Source organism: Glycine max, chromosome 9 (assembly GCF_000004515.6).
Source record: "Glycine max cultivar Williams 82 chromosome 9, Glycine_max_v4.0, whole genome shotgun sequence".
Taxonomy (NCBI): Eukaryota; Viridiplantae; Streptophyta; class Magnoliopsida; order Fabales; family Fabaceae; genus Glycine; species Glycine max.
This window is the reverse complement of record NC_038245.2, coordinates 39,750,814-39,770,660: the sequence shown is the minus strand read 5'-3', so window position 1 is coordinate 39,770,660 and position 19,847 is coordinate 39,750,814. Positions and strand designations below refer to the sequence as shown.

Sequence of the window (19,847 nt, the reverse complement as noted above, 5' to 3'; positions counted from 1 at the left end):
TTGCTTATATATATGAATGATGTAAGAAGGCATAATATATGAAAAAATACATAACAATTTACTTCCCTTTCCGAACTTCTAGAGGTTCCTAGTCCTTGAAGGTAGGTTGTTCCCTTTCCTTTGTCCTTGTTGTTCGTAACAAACGTCGTGTCGTTGCCGACATCCAACACTGAGGTGTGCATCTCGCACATTGGTTTGTGGTGGGTTTCGATATTTTTTTATTTTATTCTGATTTCAAGATTTTTTTGTGTTTCTGATTTTGTCACCATTGCAGTGGGTTTGCAATGTTGGTTGGTGGTCGATTTTTTGATATTCTATGGTGGTTTTGTCGTTGATATTGTAGTTGTTTTGTTGTGTGTTTTCTTTGGTGGTGGGATCTTAATTAACAATAAAGATTTAAGACAAAACTTTTCAAATATTATAGATTCGATTAAAAAAAATATTTATTAAAGACCAAATCTAAAAGTTATATATAAGGGACAAAAATACATTTAAGTTAATCTTTTTTATAGGAGTACATAGGAGCAAAATATTGAGTAAGCAAAAACAAAATAAAATGAAATCTAGGCAATTCCATTATTGACCCCGAAAACTTTACCAACCGCGATTTACAGGGAATACTACTCCATCAAAAACAAAGCCCATTTGTTCCCGCGTGTGAGCAAACACACAACACTGAAGAAACAAGCTTCACTTCCACCCCTTAATGGCCCGAGGCAAGGCGAAGAAGAAGGAAGAAGGTGAAGACACCGATGTCGCAAACCCAGAAACGTTAGAGCGGAAGAGGCTGAAATCCTTGGCCATTTCCAACAAGATTCTCTCGGAGACCCCTGCACGGAGCTCCGTTCACCTCAACCCTTCCTCCGTCGTGGCCAAGCACCACGGCAAAGATATCATCAAGAAGTCTCAGAGGAAGAGCTGCAGGTACCTCTTCTCGTTCCCCGGGCTAATTGCTCCCATCGCCGGTGGCAAGATCGGTGACCTCAAGGACTTGGGCACCAAAAACCCCGTTCTCTACCTCGATTTCCCACAGGTGGTTTTTCTCTCTGCTTTTTCGGATTTCGAATGCAAGTTGGGGTTTTGGGATGTGGGTTTTGCTTGGTTTTTAGTTTCTGGAATTGGGTTGTCAGAACGGGAAATTGGGTTTTCTTATTTTTAAATGATACTAGTAATTTAGGCGTTGTTTAGTATGAGAAAAAGTTTTCTATTTTCATCTTTGTTTAAAGTTGTTTTTGGTAGTTATTTTTGTTTTAAGTTTGAATAAGAAACAGTGGAAGCGGAAAATGGAAGAAAAAACAATTAAAAGTTGTTTTGCTATGTAGATGAATGCCAATAACACACCCTCTAACACTTTTTTTAACACACTCTTTATTATTAGTTAATTTTTTTTTTAAAAAAAAACTACGGAACCATTGCACTGACTCATTAAATAAGTAGTGAGACCACTAGATTGTGTGATTTCTGATAAATTATAGTCAATACCAGAGAGTATGTTTAAAAGAGTGCACTGGAGGGTGTCTTCAAAACAGCGTGGAGGGTGTTGCTTTGCTAACATTTCCCTTGCTATACACTTGAAAATAGAAAATGAAGTGAAGATTAGGTGATATTTTTGTAATTAGAAGTGAAAACACAAAATTAAAATAGAGAATGTTTTGTCAAACTAAACAGGATTGGAAGTGTAACTCTGCTTGCAGTTTTGTCTTTTATTTTAATTTATGTGTATGTTTTAGTTCTTAAATTATATAAACTTGATCTTCCTGTTGTAAGCATAGTTAATTTTTTTTAGCCTTTTTGGAATACTATTTGTTATTTCTGGTTTTTAGTACAAGTGTTTGTATTGGTTTTCTCTCAGTTTCATATGGCTTCTTTTTGGAAATGTTAAGGAAGGGAGTTTATACTGAATCCATGTACATCAGGTGTATGTGCTAAACTGGTTGTTCAGCCATGAGTGGATTTGGTGTATGCTGTTGTGTGGTTGACTAAACTTGTGTAATGGTAGCTCATAAGCAGAAGTTAAGAACAACTTGTAAAGTAAAATTTAGTAAAGTTGTAATGGGATTGCCAATTTTTTCTGGAACTGTAACAAGATAATTCCAGGACTAATAACAGACCAAAGTTACCGGTCAAAGAATGCCCAATGATTTAAGGAAAAGAAGTAATAAGTAGAGTAGGAAGGAATTCAGATAAAAGCTAGAGAGAAGAGTGTAGACTTTGGATACAAATTGCCCACCCCCTCCTTCCCTCCATCCTCTCTGAATTCTCTCCAAGATTCACCTCATGTCCCTTCGTTTGGGGGTAGCCATCTTGATCCATAAGTTCTTACCTGACCCTAGTTCCTTGCCTTTCATATTGGCTGTGTAACAGATCTAACAGACTCAGCTAAAGTGGCTCGACTTGTTGTAGTTCACAAGTCTGATTCAGCATAGTTATAAATGACAACTTGTTGGAGGAGAGTGGAAATCAAGAGAGGAAATGTTTTCTTGAATATATCTACTGTTTTTCTTTTGAAATTTTGGAATAGTTTTAAAACTTTTGATGTGGTATGTTGTGTATTGGTAACTGGCAAGATGCATTTTCACTTTCACTTTCACTTTTCAGGGTCAAATGAAGTTATTCGGGACCATTGTATATCCAAAGAACAGATACTTGACTCTACAGTTCCCTAAAGGTGGAAAGAGTGTAATGTGTGAGGATTATTTTGATAACATGGTTGGTTTATTTACCCTTCCTGTTTACTTTTGTTTGCCTTTCAGACACGAATTAGAGCAAAGTTGGTTAATGTTTAATTATAAAGGGACCCATAAATGCTTAGTCAAAGAAATACCTTGTGTATACTTACTGGCTTATCACAGCCTTTTCATATCATAATTTTATTTTGAGTAAATACATACATGGGTATAGCTAGTGTACCTTCTTTCTTGTTACATTATCCATATCGGAAGACAAGGGCTCTAAGTGAATTATAATATGTAGGATGGATAGAATGATGCATTGGTTTTTCCAGAATATGGTGAAAAGTAGTCAACAGAACTAAACTTGAGTTAGTGGCGTTATGATTCCATTTCATACACAATGCAACATTAATTCCTATGTTTATGATATTATAGTTAATGTTCATTACTGATTCATTTCTCCTTTGAAACATACATGTATCTACCCTTTCCTCTTTTTACTTCTTGTAGTGTTCTGCATTTTTTTCTTCTTCATTTACTAATTTGTATCTTCTGGAATTGGACCTTTTGGGTATGGATACCTATGTTCCTTATCAGCAATATCTTGATTTTACTAGATTGTATTTTCGGATGCATGGTGGATCGGGAGGAAAGATGAAAACCCAGAAGAATCCAAGCTGGAATTTCCTAATGAATTGTATGAGGTTAGGAGTTTTTACAACATAATAGTTGCCTGGTCATGAGAAGCAACTTTTGGTTTTTTTTTTGCATAAAGAGAATATGAAGTTCATTTTTGTTATCTACTCATGGAATGTCCTTCTATTTCAGGGACACCAAGCTGAGTATGACTTTAAAGGGGGTGCGGGTGCAGGTGCAGCTTCTGTAGTTAATCAAGGTGTTCCCAGAACCAACATTCAACGTGTAGAGCAAGAGTCACCAAAGACACCCACCGAAGATGATTTGTCAGACAATGAAATCAATTTAAAAGATACAAAGGAATTGGTTCCGGTCCGACATTCAACAAGAACTGCAAAAAAATCATACAAGTATAATAAGCCTCATTTATATTAGTTTACTTAATGCGTCCTGTTTTCCTGCCATTAGGTTAAAAAAGTTTGTTGAGTTATATGTAACAAAGCATTAGTTGCTAAAAATTTAATTCTGCTGTTTTTGTTTTCGTTGAACCATTTATTTTCAGTTATTTAACTTAAAGTGAAATGTCTGACTTAATTAAAAATTGTAGCTTTTGTGACTGAAAGTCCTATTCATTTAGTTTTTTTGTTGGACCAGATTTGCTGAAATTTCTTCCGGTGATGATTCTGGTGAAAACAGCCCTGAGCTTTCTGATGATGAAGAGAAAGTGGTAGAAGTTGATACTGCTGTAAATGATCATAATAGCTCAAATATCCTTATAGTCAGTTTGGTATCCCTTAAAAATTGTGGGTGTAAAATGCTAGATGGGTTTTTTCAAACAATTCTTTTATATAAACCTCATCTCTGAATTTTTCGCCTCATTTATAAGGTTACACCAAACTGACTCGTATACTTTATTAGTTGATTGAATGGCTGTGTTCGACTTTAATTTTTGTTTTGATTACCTGTCAACGTGGAATTGATAACTTCCTTGATCTTATATATTTTATATTATCAGTAAATTTATATTTTATCTTCCTTAATTCACAGATACAGAAAAAAACTGTAGTTTTTGACCTCGATGATGAGGATGATGCACCAGTAGATCAACCTGCCAAGATAAATACTGAGTCTGCTTCTCGATCAAAAAGTAAAGAAGTGTCTCAATCTGCTTCAGCCAGTGCATCTACTGAAGTTAAGTCCAGTAATCGTGGATCACTTGTTCAGGCTACTATATCCACATTATTCAAGAAAGTGGAAGAAAAGGTAAGCTTTTGAAACTGTTAGCATGAGACCCGGCACTTACTAGCTCTAAAGAAAAATATTACATTGTTTGTTATAATATTTGTATGCATGTGTTAGACCCCCAATTAATAAAGTCCATGGTAGAAGGTTTGAAAGGTCCCATTAGTTCACTGTCTGGCATAGTTTTATAGATATTGTCATACTGCTTTTAAGAATCTATTATAAAATTTGAAGCTTGAATTCAGAGCTTTAGTTGAGCCACAGGCATTTGCAACTTATGTTGCTTTGGGTAAACTTCCCATTCTGTCCCACCCAATTTTTTGTAAAGCTACACGCCTACACCAGTTACGAAATGCCTGTGATTATGTAAAATAATAACTTTTACACCATACACTGCTATTATTTTTTTAAAATCTCTTCGATTAAACCTGAGATAAATGGTTCGTGAATATTTATATCTTTATAAGTATTGCTGCATGATTTGGAGGACCCTAGGTTCACAATGGTTTTACCTTCTTTCACGAATGGATCTGAATCATGTATGTATTGCCTGGCATTGCTAAACATTGATCAAATTGATTATCTTATAAAAATCGTTATATTTTTCAGACAACTCCAAGAAGTTCAAGGAAATCCCCATCATCAAAAGGTTGTACTTTTTCTAGTTTCTTTTACATTATTACAAGCAAGATTATGAAGATTGAATAACAAAAATTATTGATGTTTTCAGCTTATGGCCAGAAGTCACAGCCTGCTGGTTCAAAAAGAAAGATTGATCTGGTTGAATTTCTTAATTTCCTGAATCTGTTTTTCCTTCAAGTGGGAATGAGAATCTTCCTTAGTTATAAGTGCTTCATGTTGGAGTAGGATGCATGCTGAGTTATTTGCTATTGTTGTAGGATGAAGGATCCAAGAAAAGGGCAAGAAAGACCACGGACAAAGATCCTGGTGAGTATTCTCCCTTCTTCCTTTGTATCTTCTAGTTGCTATGTGTTGCTATCATTATTGAAAGGTTGTAGTTCAAATTTCAAAGTGAATGAGTATGCATCTCTTGATATTTGGTAACAACACATTTAGGAGAAAACTGTTGGTCCCTTGTTGTAGTGATGTTTGTAGTCGTAGTGGGTAGCAACAAGGACCCAACTGAATATAAGCTAGTTGCATGTTAAAAATAATATAAAACTTGTGAATGAATTGGTATTTGTTTGGCAAAGTTTGTTCTTGTCTCCAACATCAGAGTTGCCTCAGATATTGATTACTCTTTAAATTTGTCAGCAATATTATCGAAGATTCGATTTGTCCTAAGGATGTCCAGACATTCCTGTGTGTTAATTTTAGAGGTTTTGACACCAATAAAGATGCTAAAAGGCTTTGGTGATGTTCTCAATTAGCATGTGTTTGGTGTATTTGGTTGGAAAGAAATTTCAATGGTCAAGTGTCACCTTTGGATTTCATTTAGGACGGAGTTGTTCACATAGATTTTTTGTGGTGTTATGCCAAAGGCCTTTTTAAGGGGTAGTCTCTGGCAAGTCTTCAGAGTGATTGGTGTGTTTTAATAAATGTTTCAAGTTCTTAGTCTCGCTGTATTCTTATTCAATGAATTCTTTGTTTACCTAAAATTAAAAATTGTCAGCAATATAATGATCCGGTAAGGATAAGTTCTAGATTATTTTATATATTAGAATAGCCACTGGAAGTCCTCTTAAGACTTTTTGTTGTAGTTAGGCTTTCATATAAATTTGGGCCTCGTCTGTCGTAGTATATGGCTGCTTTGTGATGGGGATGTCTGCCAGCATATCATCAAAATTCAAATCAATGGAAGAAACTAAAAGATTATTGCATGATTTTTCGTGTTGTTATATTATCTGTCTAAATATTTTGAATAATTTATATCCGGCTACATTTTCATTTTCAGATGACTACCAATCTGCGTTTAAAACTTGTCTTAAAATAAGCTGTTGGATATAAAACTTTGTCAAACTTACATGTTTGTGAATTTTTTAGGTAAAAAAATCAAGGCAAAAAGCAAGGAAGACGATGTAAGTATTTTGTCATTCTTGAAACTCCATGCCTTTTAGTGCTTGAATCTTCTTTCAGTGTGGTGTTATTATGTTTCATGCTTAATCATAATGCTACCCAACCTGGCAACTGAAAGGAAAGCAATTCGCAACTCTTTTATCTATTGGCTTCTCTCATTATTTCAGGGGATCATCTTTGCTTTCAGCAATTGCTACCACTAATTTTTGTCTCACTTTTGATTTCTATGCTATTAAACTTAAATTAACTTCTTTTTGAAATGTTTTCACTTTAGTAACTTTTTTATAAATATATATATGATTTGTTCATTTATTATTGTGGTTTGCTATTTTACTGTATTATAAAAGTTGAAATGTTGAAATAGGTTTATTATTATTATTTTTAATATTATGTTAACTCTTATGAGTTCACAAGTCAACTCTATGAGTTGAGTTTACATAAGTTCTCTGAGTTTATATGAACTCTCAAGTTTAACAACTTTGATTGTGATGAAAGTGTATATTCCAACTTTAGATTGGCATTGACTTGTGCTATGAGCCTATAACGTACCAATATAATTCCATTTACATTTTCATCTGATATTTTCTCTATAAATTGAATTAACATCAATCTCTCCAATATGATTACTAGGTGATCTGAAATATGTTAGGAAATGAAAAACTTTGCATCAGTCAGTCTTTTAGTTTTCCTTGAACCAGTAGTTTGACATTCACATAATCAATGTAGGTTGAAGATGGTGATGATGATGGTGATGACATTGAAGAATTTTCAAATGCTTCAGAGGTATGTACCTACAGATTCTTGTAGTTTTTACTGTTATAGTTTATAAAATGCATGGGGTTAACCTTCTATATACTGATTGTGTTTATAATAATTGTTTTATTTAGGATGCTAATGAAAGTGATGAAGACTGGACTGCTTGAGTGTGTAATCTAAGTTGTGGCTGCTAGTCACAAGAAATGACAAGGCAGGGTCATGCAAGTGATGTGATTATACCCTTTATCTCTCTCTACACTAAGATAGAACGTAACGACTTGGTTTTGCATACCATGTGGTTATGATGGGAATATGAGAATAGAGATAATACCATGTGGTTATGATGGAGAAAGAATGAGGAAGTTGTCCAATGTTTACCAATCCAATCTTCATCTCCAAGTTGGGAGTCATTAAATGTATACTTTTAATTTCGATTATCTTTTAAAGAGTTCCACAATGTCGAATGAACGTGAAAGTATCAAAGCTTTTAAGGATACGGATTACGGAAGAAAAAGCATGACTAGAAGATTTCATTGACTTTGAAAAGGAACGTGCTCTTACTAAAATAAAACAAATGAATGAGCTAGGCTGGTTGGTTCCCTTTTCTTGAATTGACACGAATAAGAATAATTTAAAATTGTTACTCTCCGAATCAAGGAACAACTTTTTACTCACCAAGATTGATTGTGTAAATGTCAAACCAGTGGTTCAAACTAATGCTTGGTAGCACAAAATAAATATTTATTTTATATAATTTTTAAATATATAATTATGTTATAATTAAACTGGCAATAAATTATATTTATTAACATGTAAATTATGTTTTAGATTTATAATAAATTATTTATATTATAATTCAATGTTATTTTTAACAATTGATATTTTTTTAAAAATATATTGAAATTTAAGATGGAATTAAATATATTAAAAGTGATAGATCGAAAGAGATAAGGAATTAAGAAAAATCTTTGAAAATGCTCGTCGGTAAAAAAAATTCCTAAATATGCTTTTGTTTTATAATGACAGCTAAAAATGTTTGTTCAAGAAATATAGAGGGTAGAGGGATTATATTGTTTTTTTTTTCAATTTCAATTTAGTATTTAAAGAAAATCAAATGTGTTGTATTAATATAATTATTTCTGCTAGTATTCACGCACTGATATGCCTATCAATTTACTTTTATTTTATGCTCATGGAAAAAATGCATTTGTCATGGTGCTTAGCTCCTTTTTTCCTTTTCAATCATTGAAAAGTTTATCTTTAATTGTACACGAAGAGTTAATAATTTGAAAATAATAGAGATGGACTCTTTTATTCAGTTGTCATTTTCAAATCTTCATATCATAATTTATTAACATGATTGTTTCCTCACTAAGCCGAAGTGTAATAGATTCTTACATCTTTTCATGCGAATAAAGGAAAACGAATAAACAATGTCTGCTTATATGGCAACCCAATAAATTATTATCCATTTATTCTCAACGAGGAAAGGGATTCAGAAATCACGATTGTCAGCTTAGTTCATCTTCAAAAAAGGTGGTTCCACTTTGGTTCATGGTCACATCTTTCTATAATTAGACTGAACAAGTCAAATAAAAACGAAATAGGGTAATGTTTATTTGAGTCAAATATAACTCATTCCAGGTTTGAATCCAAGATCAAGCTCAAAATAAATTTATTCAAAAGCTCAAATAGTTGGAACTTAACAGTCCACGAGTCTTCCTATTCTTTTATTATATACGGAAAAAGGAATTACATCAGTTTGATCACATTTTGATTATCCTCAAATATCAACAATACATTTTTAGCTTCTCTAAAATGAAAATGAAAAAATGTTAAAAAAATCACTTGAATTTTTTTAGCCATTTACTTTTGTCAATTGGTAATTAGTTCAAATGGTGCATGTCTAATTTTCTTCTAGATTTTAAATTTGTTTATATATCAAAATCTGAAGGATTTCAACAATCATGCTATGGATGTTTCCAACTTAAAGATTGTTCCACGAAAGATACTTAAAGACTGTAGTGCTATACCTAAAGCCAACTCAAGATTGCAACCATTTCATCTTAATGCAGTTTTGGGCTTCTTATTAATTACTCTAAAATTTACTAGTTGAAAGAAAAAAACTCAACGTGGAAAGACACCACTTTCGGCCTTTAATTCAAATTAAATGACACCTAACGCCATCAAGATAACTCTTAGGAGCAGATGAAAGTTATCCATATACCACCAAGGTATGCGAACATGTAGGATCTTAAAAAATAGTTTAAGTTCGCAATTTTGGCAGCAACATTAATTTTTTTTGGAAATGCAACTGCAATAGTAGCCACATTTATCAACAGTTTTTCACAATATTAAAGATCGTGATAAAATTGCAACTGTAACTGAAATTTAAAACTGGCAATACATAAAAAAGTTATGGCATGATCAGAGGAAGCATATTTGAAATGAACATATTTTGGGATCCCCAGATTACACACAATGCAATCTAAACATGTAAAACATATACTTTCTTTCTGATATATAATACACAATAGTTTTTCCTTCTATGTTGTTTTGTTCAACTACGGCTGCAAAAGTTTAAAACCAAGTCCAATTTTCAAACTTGTCCTTAATTCCCTAAGAAAGTATCGACCCTCGCATTTGCTGCTCTTGACAAGAACTTCATACAAATTGGTGGCTTAACACCAGCAAGAGCAAGAATTGAAGCAGGAAGAGTCCATATTCCATCCCCGCATATCAAACCAGAAGCTACAGCTGGTGCGAAAGCATCTGCCTTAGCCTTGTTAATCCTCTCCCACACATACAATATCAGACTTCCAACACACATGTCAATGGCAAAGTATGGCCCTATGTAGAAAGGTATTGCCATGGCCATTGGAAGTGGTATGAACCTCCCTTTGTTTCCAATGAAATCTTTAATCAAGTTTATTGCGACGGCAGCAGCGAAGAATATGTAACAAAGTAAGAGGCAGTTTTTTGGTAGATTGCCAAAACCTTGTACCCCCAATATGGCCATGTTACGGTATATAATTGCATATGGAGCAGGATATTCACTTGTACTTCTCCCAAGATCGGGAAAAGCTTTGTAGAAAATCCAAAACACAGAAGGAGAAATTACACAACCCATTGTTGTGCCAATTATTTGGCTCACAAACATGGAGCGTGGTGAAGCCAGAGTAAGGTAGCCGGTCTTAAAATCCTGCATCAGGTCTGAGGCCGTGGAAACAATGTTCATCATCACTCCACATGCTGCTAGCCCAGCAAGAACTCCACCGTGTGATGAACCGGCCCATGCTCCAATTGTGAAGATGGCGAGCTTTCCATAGGTGGATGCAAGGGACCAATCTGTTAGCCCACAACCATAAGCATTGCAAAATGCCAAGGTGGGAGCAATTAGGTAGATGACAATAATGTAATACCATTTTAGTTGGGGGAAGATGTGTGGCAGAGTGGCGGTAGAGATGGCAGCAATAGCAACATAACCTGCAATTGCAAACCATGTGGGAATTTGATCTTTAAGGAAGAGTTGGGTGCGGCGCTGGTCATCATAAGATAGGTGAGGGTTTGAGGGGGAGTCTTGATCTGCAACAGGAAGGGCATTCTCCCTTTGTTTTACCCGGACTTGATGATACAATCCCCAAAGGGTATGAGTAAGCACCTTTATGAAGTTGTATAAACCATCTCCTAGTATCAAGGCAATGGCTATAAATACCTGAATTCAAGGTATAAGGTAAATCCAATTAATAAATAGACCTTACAACGAATGTAAAGTATTGTGGTACTAGAGGTGCTTTATATCAAGAAACTTACCCTATAACCTTGGATGCCATGAAGGTTGCCTTCACCTAGGCCCTTATCATACCAATCACCCTCTTTGGTTTTTATGAGAGGCCACATTATTCCCCAAGAAAGAATTCCTCCAAGAAGCACTGATATATTTATGATATATGGGCATATCATTCCCACTCCAACATAGATTGCAGCAAAATCAAAAAAGAACCTGCAGATAAGTTTAGATTGTATTTACCCATTTCTGATTAGAACAGGACCAATTTGAATTATTTTGCTGTTAGATTTATGCAAGTTTACATCTCTAGATAAAAAAACTTCATTTAAAATGAAGATGTGACAACATACTTGTTATTATATGCTTTAAGCCCCAATGAAGGGAAGGCTTGAAATCCACACTGGTCAGTAGCTGTGTAGAACCATTGAAAGAAGCCCCATAAAAAACTGAAACTGAAGAATTTTCCTAACATTTTCACTTGCTTCCTGGAAGAAAAGAAACAGTAAATTAGTTTGGATGTCATGCAGTCACCTCTAGTAACATGGAGTCAACGATAGTGCCTACTTCGCTAGTTTGGCTCCTTGAGGAGTGTGGAAGCTGTTGATGAGATGTGCAGTTGCAGTACCACTTGGATATGTCAATTTGAAGTCAATGACCATAATCTAATGCAAATAATAGAAGCATAACTTAATCAAGACTGCGGCAAGTGAAATACTGATAATAATTTCTAAAGGGATAAAGTGATAAGGATTAAAAAAAGAAAATATGCAGCTTTTCTAAATTAGCCCTCAATAGTATTTATACAAGAAAAAAATAAGAATGTAAACTGAAATTACAAAAGCTCTTATTTATCTTCTCCAAAAGCTAATTTTAACTTATTGGAGAAGCTAATTAATTCATTTACCTTATTAAAAGTGTTTATTGAGAAGTTTATCTAAATAGACCATCAATAAATTCATTTTCAAGTTTATTTAGGAGTAAGATGAAACATTAATGCACACTGCAATCAATATTTTGAATGTGGCTGTGTCATACCTTTCGTAGAGGTACAACTGAGAATAGGCCAAGAAAGCTAACAACAAAGAGAAAACCTATTATCCACCCTAATTTTGGGTCCTTAAAATGACCAGTGTCTGAAGATTGCTTGGCTATTTCTTCACTCATTCCAAAGAGGTAACTTCCAAACCCTCCTGTTCATACAAGTCAATCAAAGAATGAAAATTCTCATTTGATGGGGCAAATAATCTTTTTTTTTGTAAGCATTGATGGGGCCAATCATGATATCAACAAAAAAACTGTTCCTAGATTACAAACAGACTAAGATTCCTATAACTTGGAAACATCAAAATCCCATTCTAGAGTTTTTGTTTGTTCTAAATTCCAATTTTCTTAAATAACTAACACATGACATTTCAACCAAATTAAACAGTTTACAATACTTTTCATTTCAAAATATGACGCAATGAGGAGTGCTAGCAAAACACTCTCTAACACAATTTTTCTAACCCATACTTTATTATTAATTAAAATCTATAGAAAAGTACAAAATCAAGAAAAAGACTCGTTAAATGAAAAGTGAGACATTTGAGATTTTCTAATAAATAACCAATAGTGGAGAATATGTTGAAAAGAGTGTGTTTTTAGCATTATTCATGATGCAATACGTTTAATGATACAAAATTTATAATTTTTTTAAAATAATGATGAAAGATGAGATAAAGTAACTTAAAATTTCTGCTGATGTTCAGTCGAAGTTGGTAGAAAACATCAACTAATTATTCAATCGCATAACATTGGTTCAATAAATGTAGCCCAAAATTTTCCGAAGTTCCTGTCATAATTTGAAATTTGAAAACAAACAAAAAGTCGTATCTTTCAAGGCATGGACAAATTTGATGACTTTGCACCTCATCTCCTGTGGTTTTTCCAAAGTTAGTACTGTATATTCTAAAAGGTAGGTATCGTCTGTAGTGTAAAGAAGTGACATTTGATAACAAAAAATTGTGATAACACCACAAAAAAAAAAAAACTCATGATATCGTCCGGCCAGAAATTTCTTCCAATTATTCAATCCGAGGGACTGAGAAAGTTGACTTCACTCTAAAACTACGAAATCTTCAATAAAGAAGAAAAAACAACAAAGTTGATTTCATACTGATTTAATTAACCCCACCAGTGGCTTATCAATTATCATCTCTATTCTGGTATTACTAAGGTTTTTTCCTTTGAAAGCCTTTCTGTAAATGATTTGATAGAGAAAATGATTTCATTTTTTCTCTGAGGAATCAGATTTGTCAACACTTGAAATTAAACTAGGCCTACCTCAAATCCAAATCCCCCACAAATTATCACACTGTAGAATCTGAAATGGCACCAAAAATCCAACTTTTTAAAAATTCTTGTCAAATTCAAAACCAACAATTTCAACCTCATAAAACAAAAAAAGGGTCACAAATCACAAAAAATTAACCAATTCAAAACATTACAGAAATCACAGCAACAGTAACAAATTCAAAAGGGCACAGAATAGGTGAAAGGAAGAAAGAAGGTACCGCTAAAGGCTATGCCAGAGGATGCTACAACACAGGTTTGGATGACAGTATTCTCTTGCCTTGTGAAGGGTTGCCTCAACATGTTAGATTTCTCCAAGAACTTGGTCCATGTCTTTACAAAGAAGAACCCCAGAAGGCCAGCAGAGACATTGAGCGAAGGAATAATACCAGTGGTGAGGTTGAGCTTCATCACAATGAAGCTGAAGAGTATGCTGAGTGCAAAGCTGACCACAAAGGCTCTCACTGTTAATTGGTTCCTCCATGATGGCACCAGAAGGTGCTGGAACACCCTCTCCACAGAAACCTCTTCCTCCTTGAGCTTGATGCTACCCTTTTGGCTCAGTTTGTGTTCATGATCATCATATGCATCATCAATGGATTCAAAACCATTATCCACCGCTACTCTATCCCCACTTCCATTTAGAGCCATGATTTCTCACTTCCTCCTCTTGGAAAAGTGGAGTGGTTGAGATCTCCCACGAATTTTGATGTGAGTGTTCGGAATCTCCAAGGATGGTGAAACTTCCTAGATACTACTATGTTGTCTTAGGTTAAAGTTGGTGGTGTCTTTTTTTTCACCTTTTATTCCAAGGGTGGAGTTGTAATCTGCATGGTGGTTCACTTAGTAGTATTTATGGATGGAACCATGGACATCAATATCACCAGCTAGTGGAAGAGAGAGAGAGAGAGAATAGGCCAATGTAAAGTTACAACTTTGCTAGAACTAAGTGTGACATGGTGGAATAGACCAGCACCCAACAATGATATAGGGGGCCCTTGGATTTGGATGCAAATTGGGGTGGATACGTAGAACTGTAGAAGACTAGAATTATACTTCTTTTTATTATTATTATTTTTTACAACTAACCACTTCATAATTCTCTTATATAGCATATAACATCAAGGCAAAAACGGCAACAAGTATGTCTTTCCCAAACCCTAACGAGGACAAAACTAATATTAGTCTAAATGAAATTAGACTTGATTCTTTAATTAAAGTTTCAGTTTATTAAAAGATTAGTTTAATTGATTGAATAAAATGTGTGAATATTATAAATTTTCGTATTATGTTTAATTTCTATAGATAAAAAAAAGTCTTCTATTAGTAGTCAAGAAAAAAAAAAGAATAAATACTCAATTTGATCATTGAAAGTGTAATTCATTGACATATAAATCTCTGAAAGATGTCAAAACATTTTTTTGTCCCTCAAAGTGAAAAAATACTAACATATAATCCTACTATTAAGTTGGATGGTGAAGGATGATGTGATACATAAGGATTAATCTATCATCACAAAAGATTATCAAACGAGATATTGAGTTAGTCATTGACTAATTTGTCATGGAAGATTCGATGGACTATTTTGAATATTGTAATGAATCCATTTAGTCTTGAATCATTTTTTAATTATTAATTATTTAATGTCATACCTAAAAAATTATAATTATTTTTAAATAAAAAATTGTCTCACTTATAGTATCATGATTAATTAATGAATTGATTAAATTGAATAATGCTATTTAATAATTTTGGATAGTAGATTAGTTCATGAATGAATGAAAAGTGTTTAGTAAAAAATATAATATTGGATAAGATTAAAATTAATTTAATTTAATAATTTTTATTTTAGAATAATTGACTAGCATTTTATCATTTAAAGATATTTTAAATGTTTTCAATTATTAAAAGGAAATTTAATATTTAATCAAATGTATATTAAGAAAAAATTTAATTTTTTTTAATTTTGGCTAATTTAATTTTTTTATTGGCTTTTAATATTAGAGGGAAATTTTAATGTCAAGCTTCTAAATTTTTTTTCAACCGTGTTTTTTAATAGATCATAAGTATTTTTTTTATTAGAGACAATTTTATGATAATTGAGTAGGATGACTTAAAATTATTTGTTTAAATATTTAATATAATTATATATTTATGACTCAAATTTAAAATCTTCATTGGATTGAATCAATTTTGTTGAACATATTCTCATATAATTACTTTTTCTAACAAAGATTCAAACATTGATTAGTCACGAAAACCTAACATTTTCTATTTGGTACCCAAAATATAATATGATAAATTTTATTGATGAAATTTTGGTATATATATAATTATTATCATTATCATCATTTATTTTACTTTAATTTTCAAAAATCATCGTTCAAATGAATTGTCGTATTAAATATTAGTGTTAAAATTCGATATTACTTATATGTTAGTGGGTCAGAACATCACTTTGTATTTCTTTGAATAAAACATTATTTGTTTATAAAAATTATATTTCAAATAAATAACCAATTTGACATTCTTAAAATATCCTTTTGAAGACGACATTCTTAAAATATCTACTACTTTATCATTAATCCTTTTTTTTACTGGTCTTTACGAATATATAATTACATATTTTTTATTTATAATTCATCTTTAAAAAAAATTAAAAATATTAATTTGATGGAAAAATATTTAAATTATTTTTCTTAATATTGATGAATGATTTAATTGAGCCTTATAAACAGGAATTATAGAGTATATTTTTTTAAAATAAGTTACGGTGTTTAAATTTATATCATAAATGTATTAAATTAATATGGATCAAGCTTTATATTTTTTAAAAAGTCAAGGTTTAAGTTTGAAAAACTCGTTTATAAGCATTAAACTAAACTTGAAAAACTCGTTTAATATATGTATACGTTTGTTCACACAATCTTTATTGTCATTAGATGGGTTTTTAATTAGCGAGGGTATAAAGTAACGAATAAAACGCTCAGCATAATTAGTATTGAATAAAAAATCTTAATCGCTCATTTAATGTGAAAACTATGAGGTTATTATTATTATTATTGGTACATACTATATGAGTATAACTTGTTTAAAAATGGTAGGAGTCCTACAAGGACAGCAAAATTCCTTCTTCGAAAGGATATATATATATATATATTCAAAGTTTGAATTCATATAGAATAACTTTTAATAAATATTTTTTATCTGAAAAATAAAAAAATAAGTATAAATTTTTATAATAATTCACTGTCTTATTCAATTAATCGTGTTAAATTTTTTAGTAATTTTGTATAAATTAATTTGCAGGTAGCTTCTAGATTTTTTATTAATTAAAAAATTTATTTTATTGTTTGGTAACACTTGAAGTAATATTTTTTAAAACATTAATTTTTAATTTTTTATACTTTTTTTATCTTTAATATATTTATCAAATTTTGTATTTGTCATTTTTAAATAAATTATAATTTTATTATTTAATTTTTAGTAATTTTATATTTTTAGCTAGTTTTATTAGACACTTATAATTTAATAAATTAATTTTTTAATTTTTAACTAATTATTTATTTTTTAATTAATTTTGTTAAAAATAACCTAGAATGATGATGGATGCAGGAAATAATAGTGACTTGTATGGTGAAGTTGGGTAAGGCAGCGCAGAATTGCTAGGTAGCTTGGCGTTTCCATTGGTATTAATTCCCGTGCCGTAGATAAATGCGATAATTGGAATCCATGATTGTCCCCACCAAATGGATATACGATGTCTGCCAAACGGTGTCAAATGGGAATAGAGATATATCTAAATTCATTCCCACTCAAATCCAGAAAATTGGTAGAGTAATATAAGATTTTATTTTATTGTATTTATATGAGTGATAATAATTTGTTTAATAAATTTTTCTTTTTGAATTAATAATAATTATATATCATGAGCCAAATTAATAAATAAAAAATGTTAGTATTTTTTAACCTAAAAAAAAGTCATTAACACGCCATAAAAGATAATGAAATTTGTCTCTTATGTGGACTTGTTGACACTGGATAATTCTATGAAACCTGTTTGATTTTTAGTTAGATTTTCAATAAAAAATCAAATATAAATTAAAGTAATTTTAAATAAATTTTATATGTTTAATTTCATGTTTAAGAATTAATTATAGTCTAAAATTAATTTTAAGTTAAAACAATCTTAAATAATTTTTTAGATAGATAGAAAAAAAATTATATTAAGTTATACTGTAAATTTGTTTTTATAATAAAAACATATTAACTCCTCTTAAAAAAACATATCAATTTAAGCATAATTCACAACACTTTGAACTAAAATCGGTTTTACAAAATCAACTTTATTTAAAATCGATTTTGTCAAGAGCTGATACACGCTCACTGACAAACACAAAAATATTACACTAGGAAAACAAGGTTTTGTTTCCCTTATATTGTCTGAAGGATTTTGTATTTTTGCAATAAAAAAAAATTATGAAGTGTGGTGGAGTTGGTTCCGAAGCTATGAACTTTGCGAGTTTAATTTCATGTCAAATACAGCTTGCTATTGATGGTGAATGGTACTGATCTTTGTATTTGCATTGATATAAATTTCTTTCCTTCTAGGTCTTAATCTATATATATGATGTATTGTTATTATTTTGCATAGTTTGACCCTAGAAACAGTGTCTGAAACCTTTAATTTCTTGTATTTGCTAGTTCACACATCGTTGATAATGATGGTAATAAGAATACAGAACATAGTTTCTGCCAACTTTTCCGTCTTTCTATATAAGATCATTTTTAGATCACATCGGAATGCTGTCATGCTGATCTTCTAATAAAGATGAAATAAAGGAATCTATCATCAAATAATAAGTTGAGAACCAATAATGCATGTTAGAAAATATAAGATGTGATGGGTAAGATTTGATCTTAAGCAACTATTAATTAAATAAGGACTCGTCAGTACTGTTCTAACACGATTTTCAGATTTTGACTTGTTTTGTTTTTCTATCCCACTATTTTCGGAGTGTTTGTAAGAACGGTAAACATGGATTATACTCTTGTCTCTAATCTGGTATTTATATACTCAAGCATGTCTTGCATCTTAACACGTCATGATTTGAATTTAATTCATTCCTTAATTCAGTTTTATGTGATTTTCATCCTAACCTATAGGATTAACATAATGTAAGATTTTGTTATATTTACATGTAAAAAAATTATTTATTAAGCAAATTTATATTTAATTATTTATGCGTAAAATTTTCTTAAATTAATGACAGTTACGTATCAGGAGTAAAATGATTTTTTTATCTAATAATTTTGAAAATATTATCATATTTAACTCATGACAAAAAAAAATGTGATTTTTATTCCTAAATACATGTAAATTATAAAGACACATTTATAATAATGTTTTTAGAAGTTGTAAGATTGATTTAATATCTTAACTTAGGATTGACATAATGATATAAAATTTTGTTATATTTAGGTGTAAGAGAACTATTTATTAATTGAAAGAATTTACTTCGTATGTAAAAATTTATTGCTCTAATAATGATCACGTAACTGAAATTAATTTAGTCATTAAAGAGGAAAATGAAAGAGATAAGTGGTGGGCTTCAAATGTCTTATACTTACATTCTAATAAAAAACTATCAATTAACATTGATAAAAAAATATTTATAATACTAATGTTTACCTTGAATAATAAGACACATTTATTAATTCAAAAGAAATATTCAACACGGAATATTTTATTATGGTTCTATTAAAAAAAATATTTTGTGGCAATCAAAAATTAAAAATATTTTGTTACTTATCCAAAAGGATGCATTTATTATGTCGACCTCATTATCACCGTATTTTTTGGATTGCATGCAACAAAAGGTTCCATGTGGAATTTGAATGGAGCGGAATTGAGACATGCGAAAATGAAAAATCTTAGTTATATTATTGTAAATACTGTTGGTGTTATTTTATAATAAAAAAATATCTTGTCACAATGATTTTTACTTTTATTTTGATAACTAAATTGATTGGAATGAGTTGTTAATTTTGATTAAAAAATATTTTTGAATATATTTATATGGTTGTATTTAAAATTTTGTCCACATTTAAAATGATATTGTGTGAAAGAGTTCAAAGTAATGTGTTGTAGTTTTTTTTACAATTTATGTGTCGTAGTTATTAACTTATTATATTATTGCTGGACATAATCACATAAATATGGACTTAATAATGAATTAGTGAAATAGTGACAAAACTCGGCGAACTATCTTCAGTTTCCCACTTTCCCTCCCAATGTGAATTAAGCATTTGACCGCAATATAAATAGTTGAGTTTTATTTTATTTTTATATTTATATAGTTGAGTTATCAATCAAGTTTTAC

The 19,847-nt window shown here is 31.2% G+C and overlaps 2 protein-coding genes across 4 annotated transcripts; one reads left to right on the top strand and one right to left on the bottom strand.

The window, feature by feature from the left end:
- Positions 1–570: 570 nt before the first annotated feature.
- Positions 571–7,780, top strand: LOC100800543 (DNA-binding protein RHL1). 3 transcript variants are annotated; one of them, XM_006587361.4, is made up of 12 exons: positions 571–1,033; positions 2,599–2,709; positions 3,290–3,376; positions 3,501–3,718; positions 3,963–4,035; positions 4,356–4,571; positions 5,160–5,199; positions 5,281–5,330; positions 5,450–5,498; positions 6,555–6,589; positions 7,314–7,370; positions 7,475–7,780. In XM_006587361.4, the coding sequence occupies exons 1-12, from the start codon at positions 707–709 to the stop codon at positions 7,508–7,510; spliced, it is 1,299 nt and encodes a 432-aa protein (XP_006587424.1). In that variant the 5' UTR covers positions 571–706; the 3' UTR covers positions 7,511–7,780. The 3 variants fall into 3 exon arrangements, with proteins under 3 accessions (XP_006587424.1, XP_006587422.1, XP_006587423.1); XM_006587359.4 differs by having other exon boundaries at positions 582–1,033; positions 3,963–4,075; positions 4,360–4,571; XM_006587360.4 differs by having other exon boundaries at positions 583–1,033; positions 3,963–4,053.
- A 1,967-nt stretch (positions 7,781–9,747) lies between these two features.
- Positions 9,748–14,422, bottom strand: LOC100800013 (probable metal-nicotianamine transporter YSL7). The gene is made up of 6 exons (XM_003533241.5): positions 13,686–14,422; positions 12,169–12,323; positions 11,698–11,795; positions 11,484–11,618; positions 11,157–11,346; positions 9,748–11,058 (listed from the first exon to the last, which is right to left on the bottom strand). Exons 1-6 carry the CDS (start codon positions 14,113–14,115, stop codon positions 9,955–9,957), a joined length of 2,112 nt encoding a protein of 703 aa, XP_003533289.1. The 5' UTR covers positions 14,116–14,422; the 3' UTR covers positions 9,748–9,954.
- Positions 14,423–19,847: the final 5,425 nt, after the last annotated feature.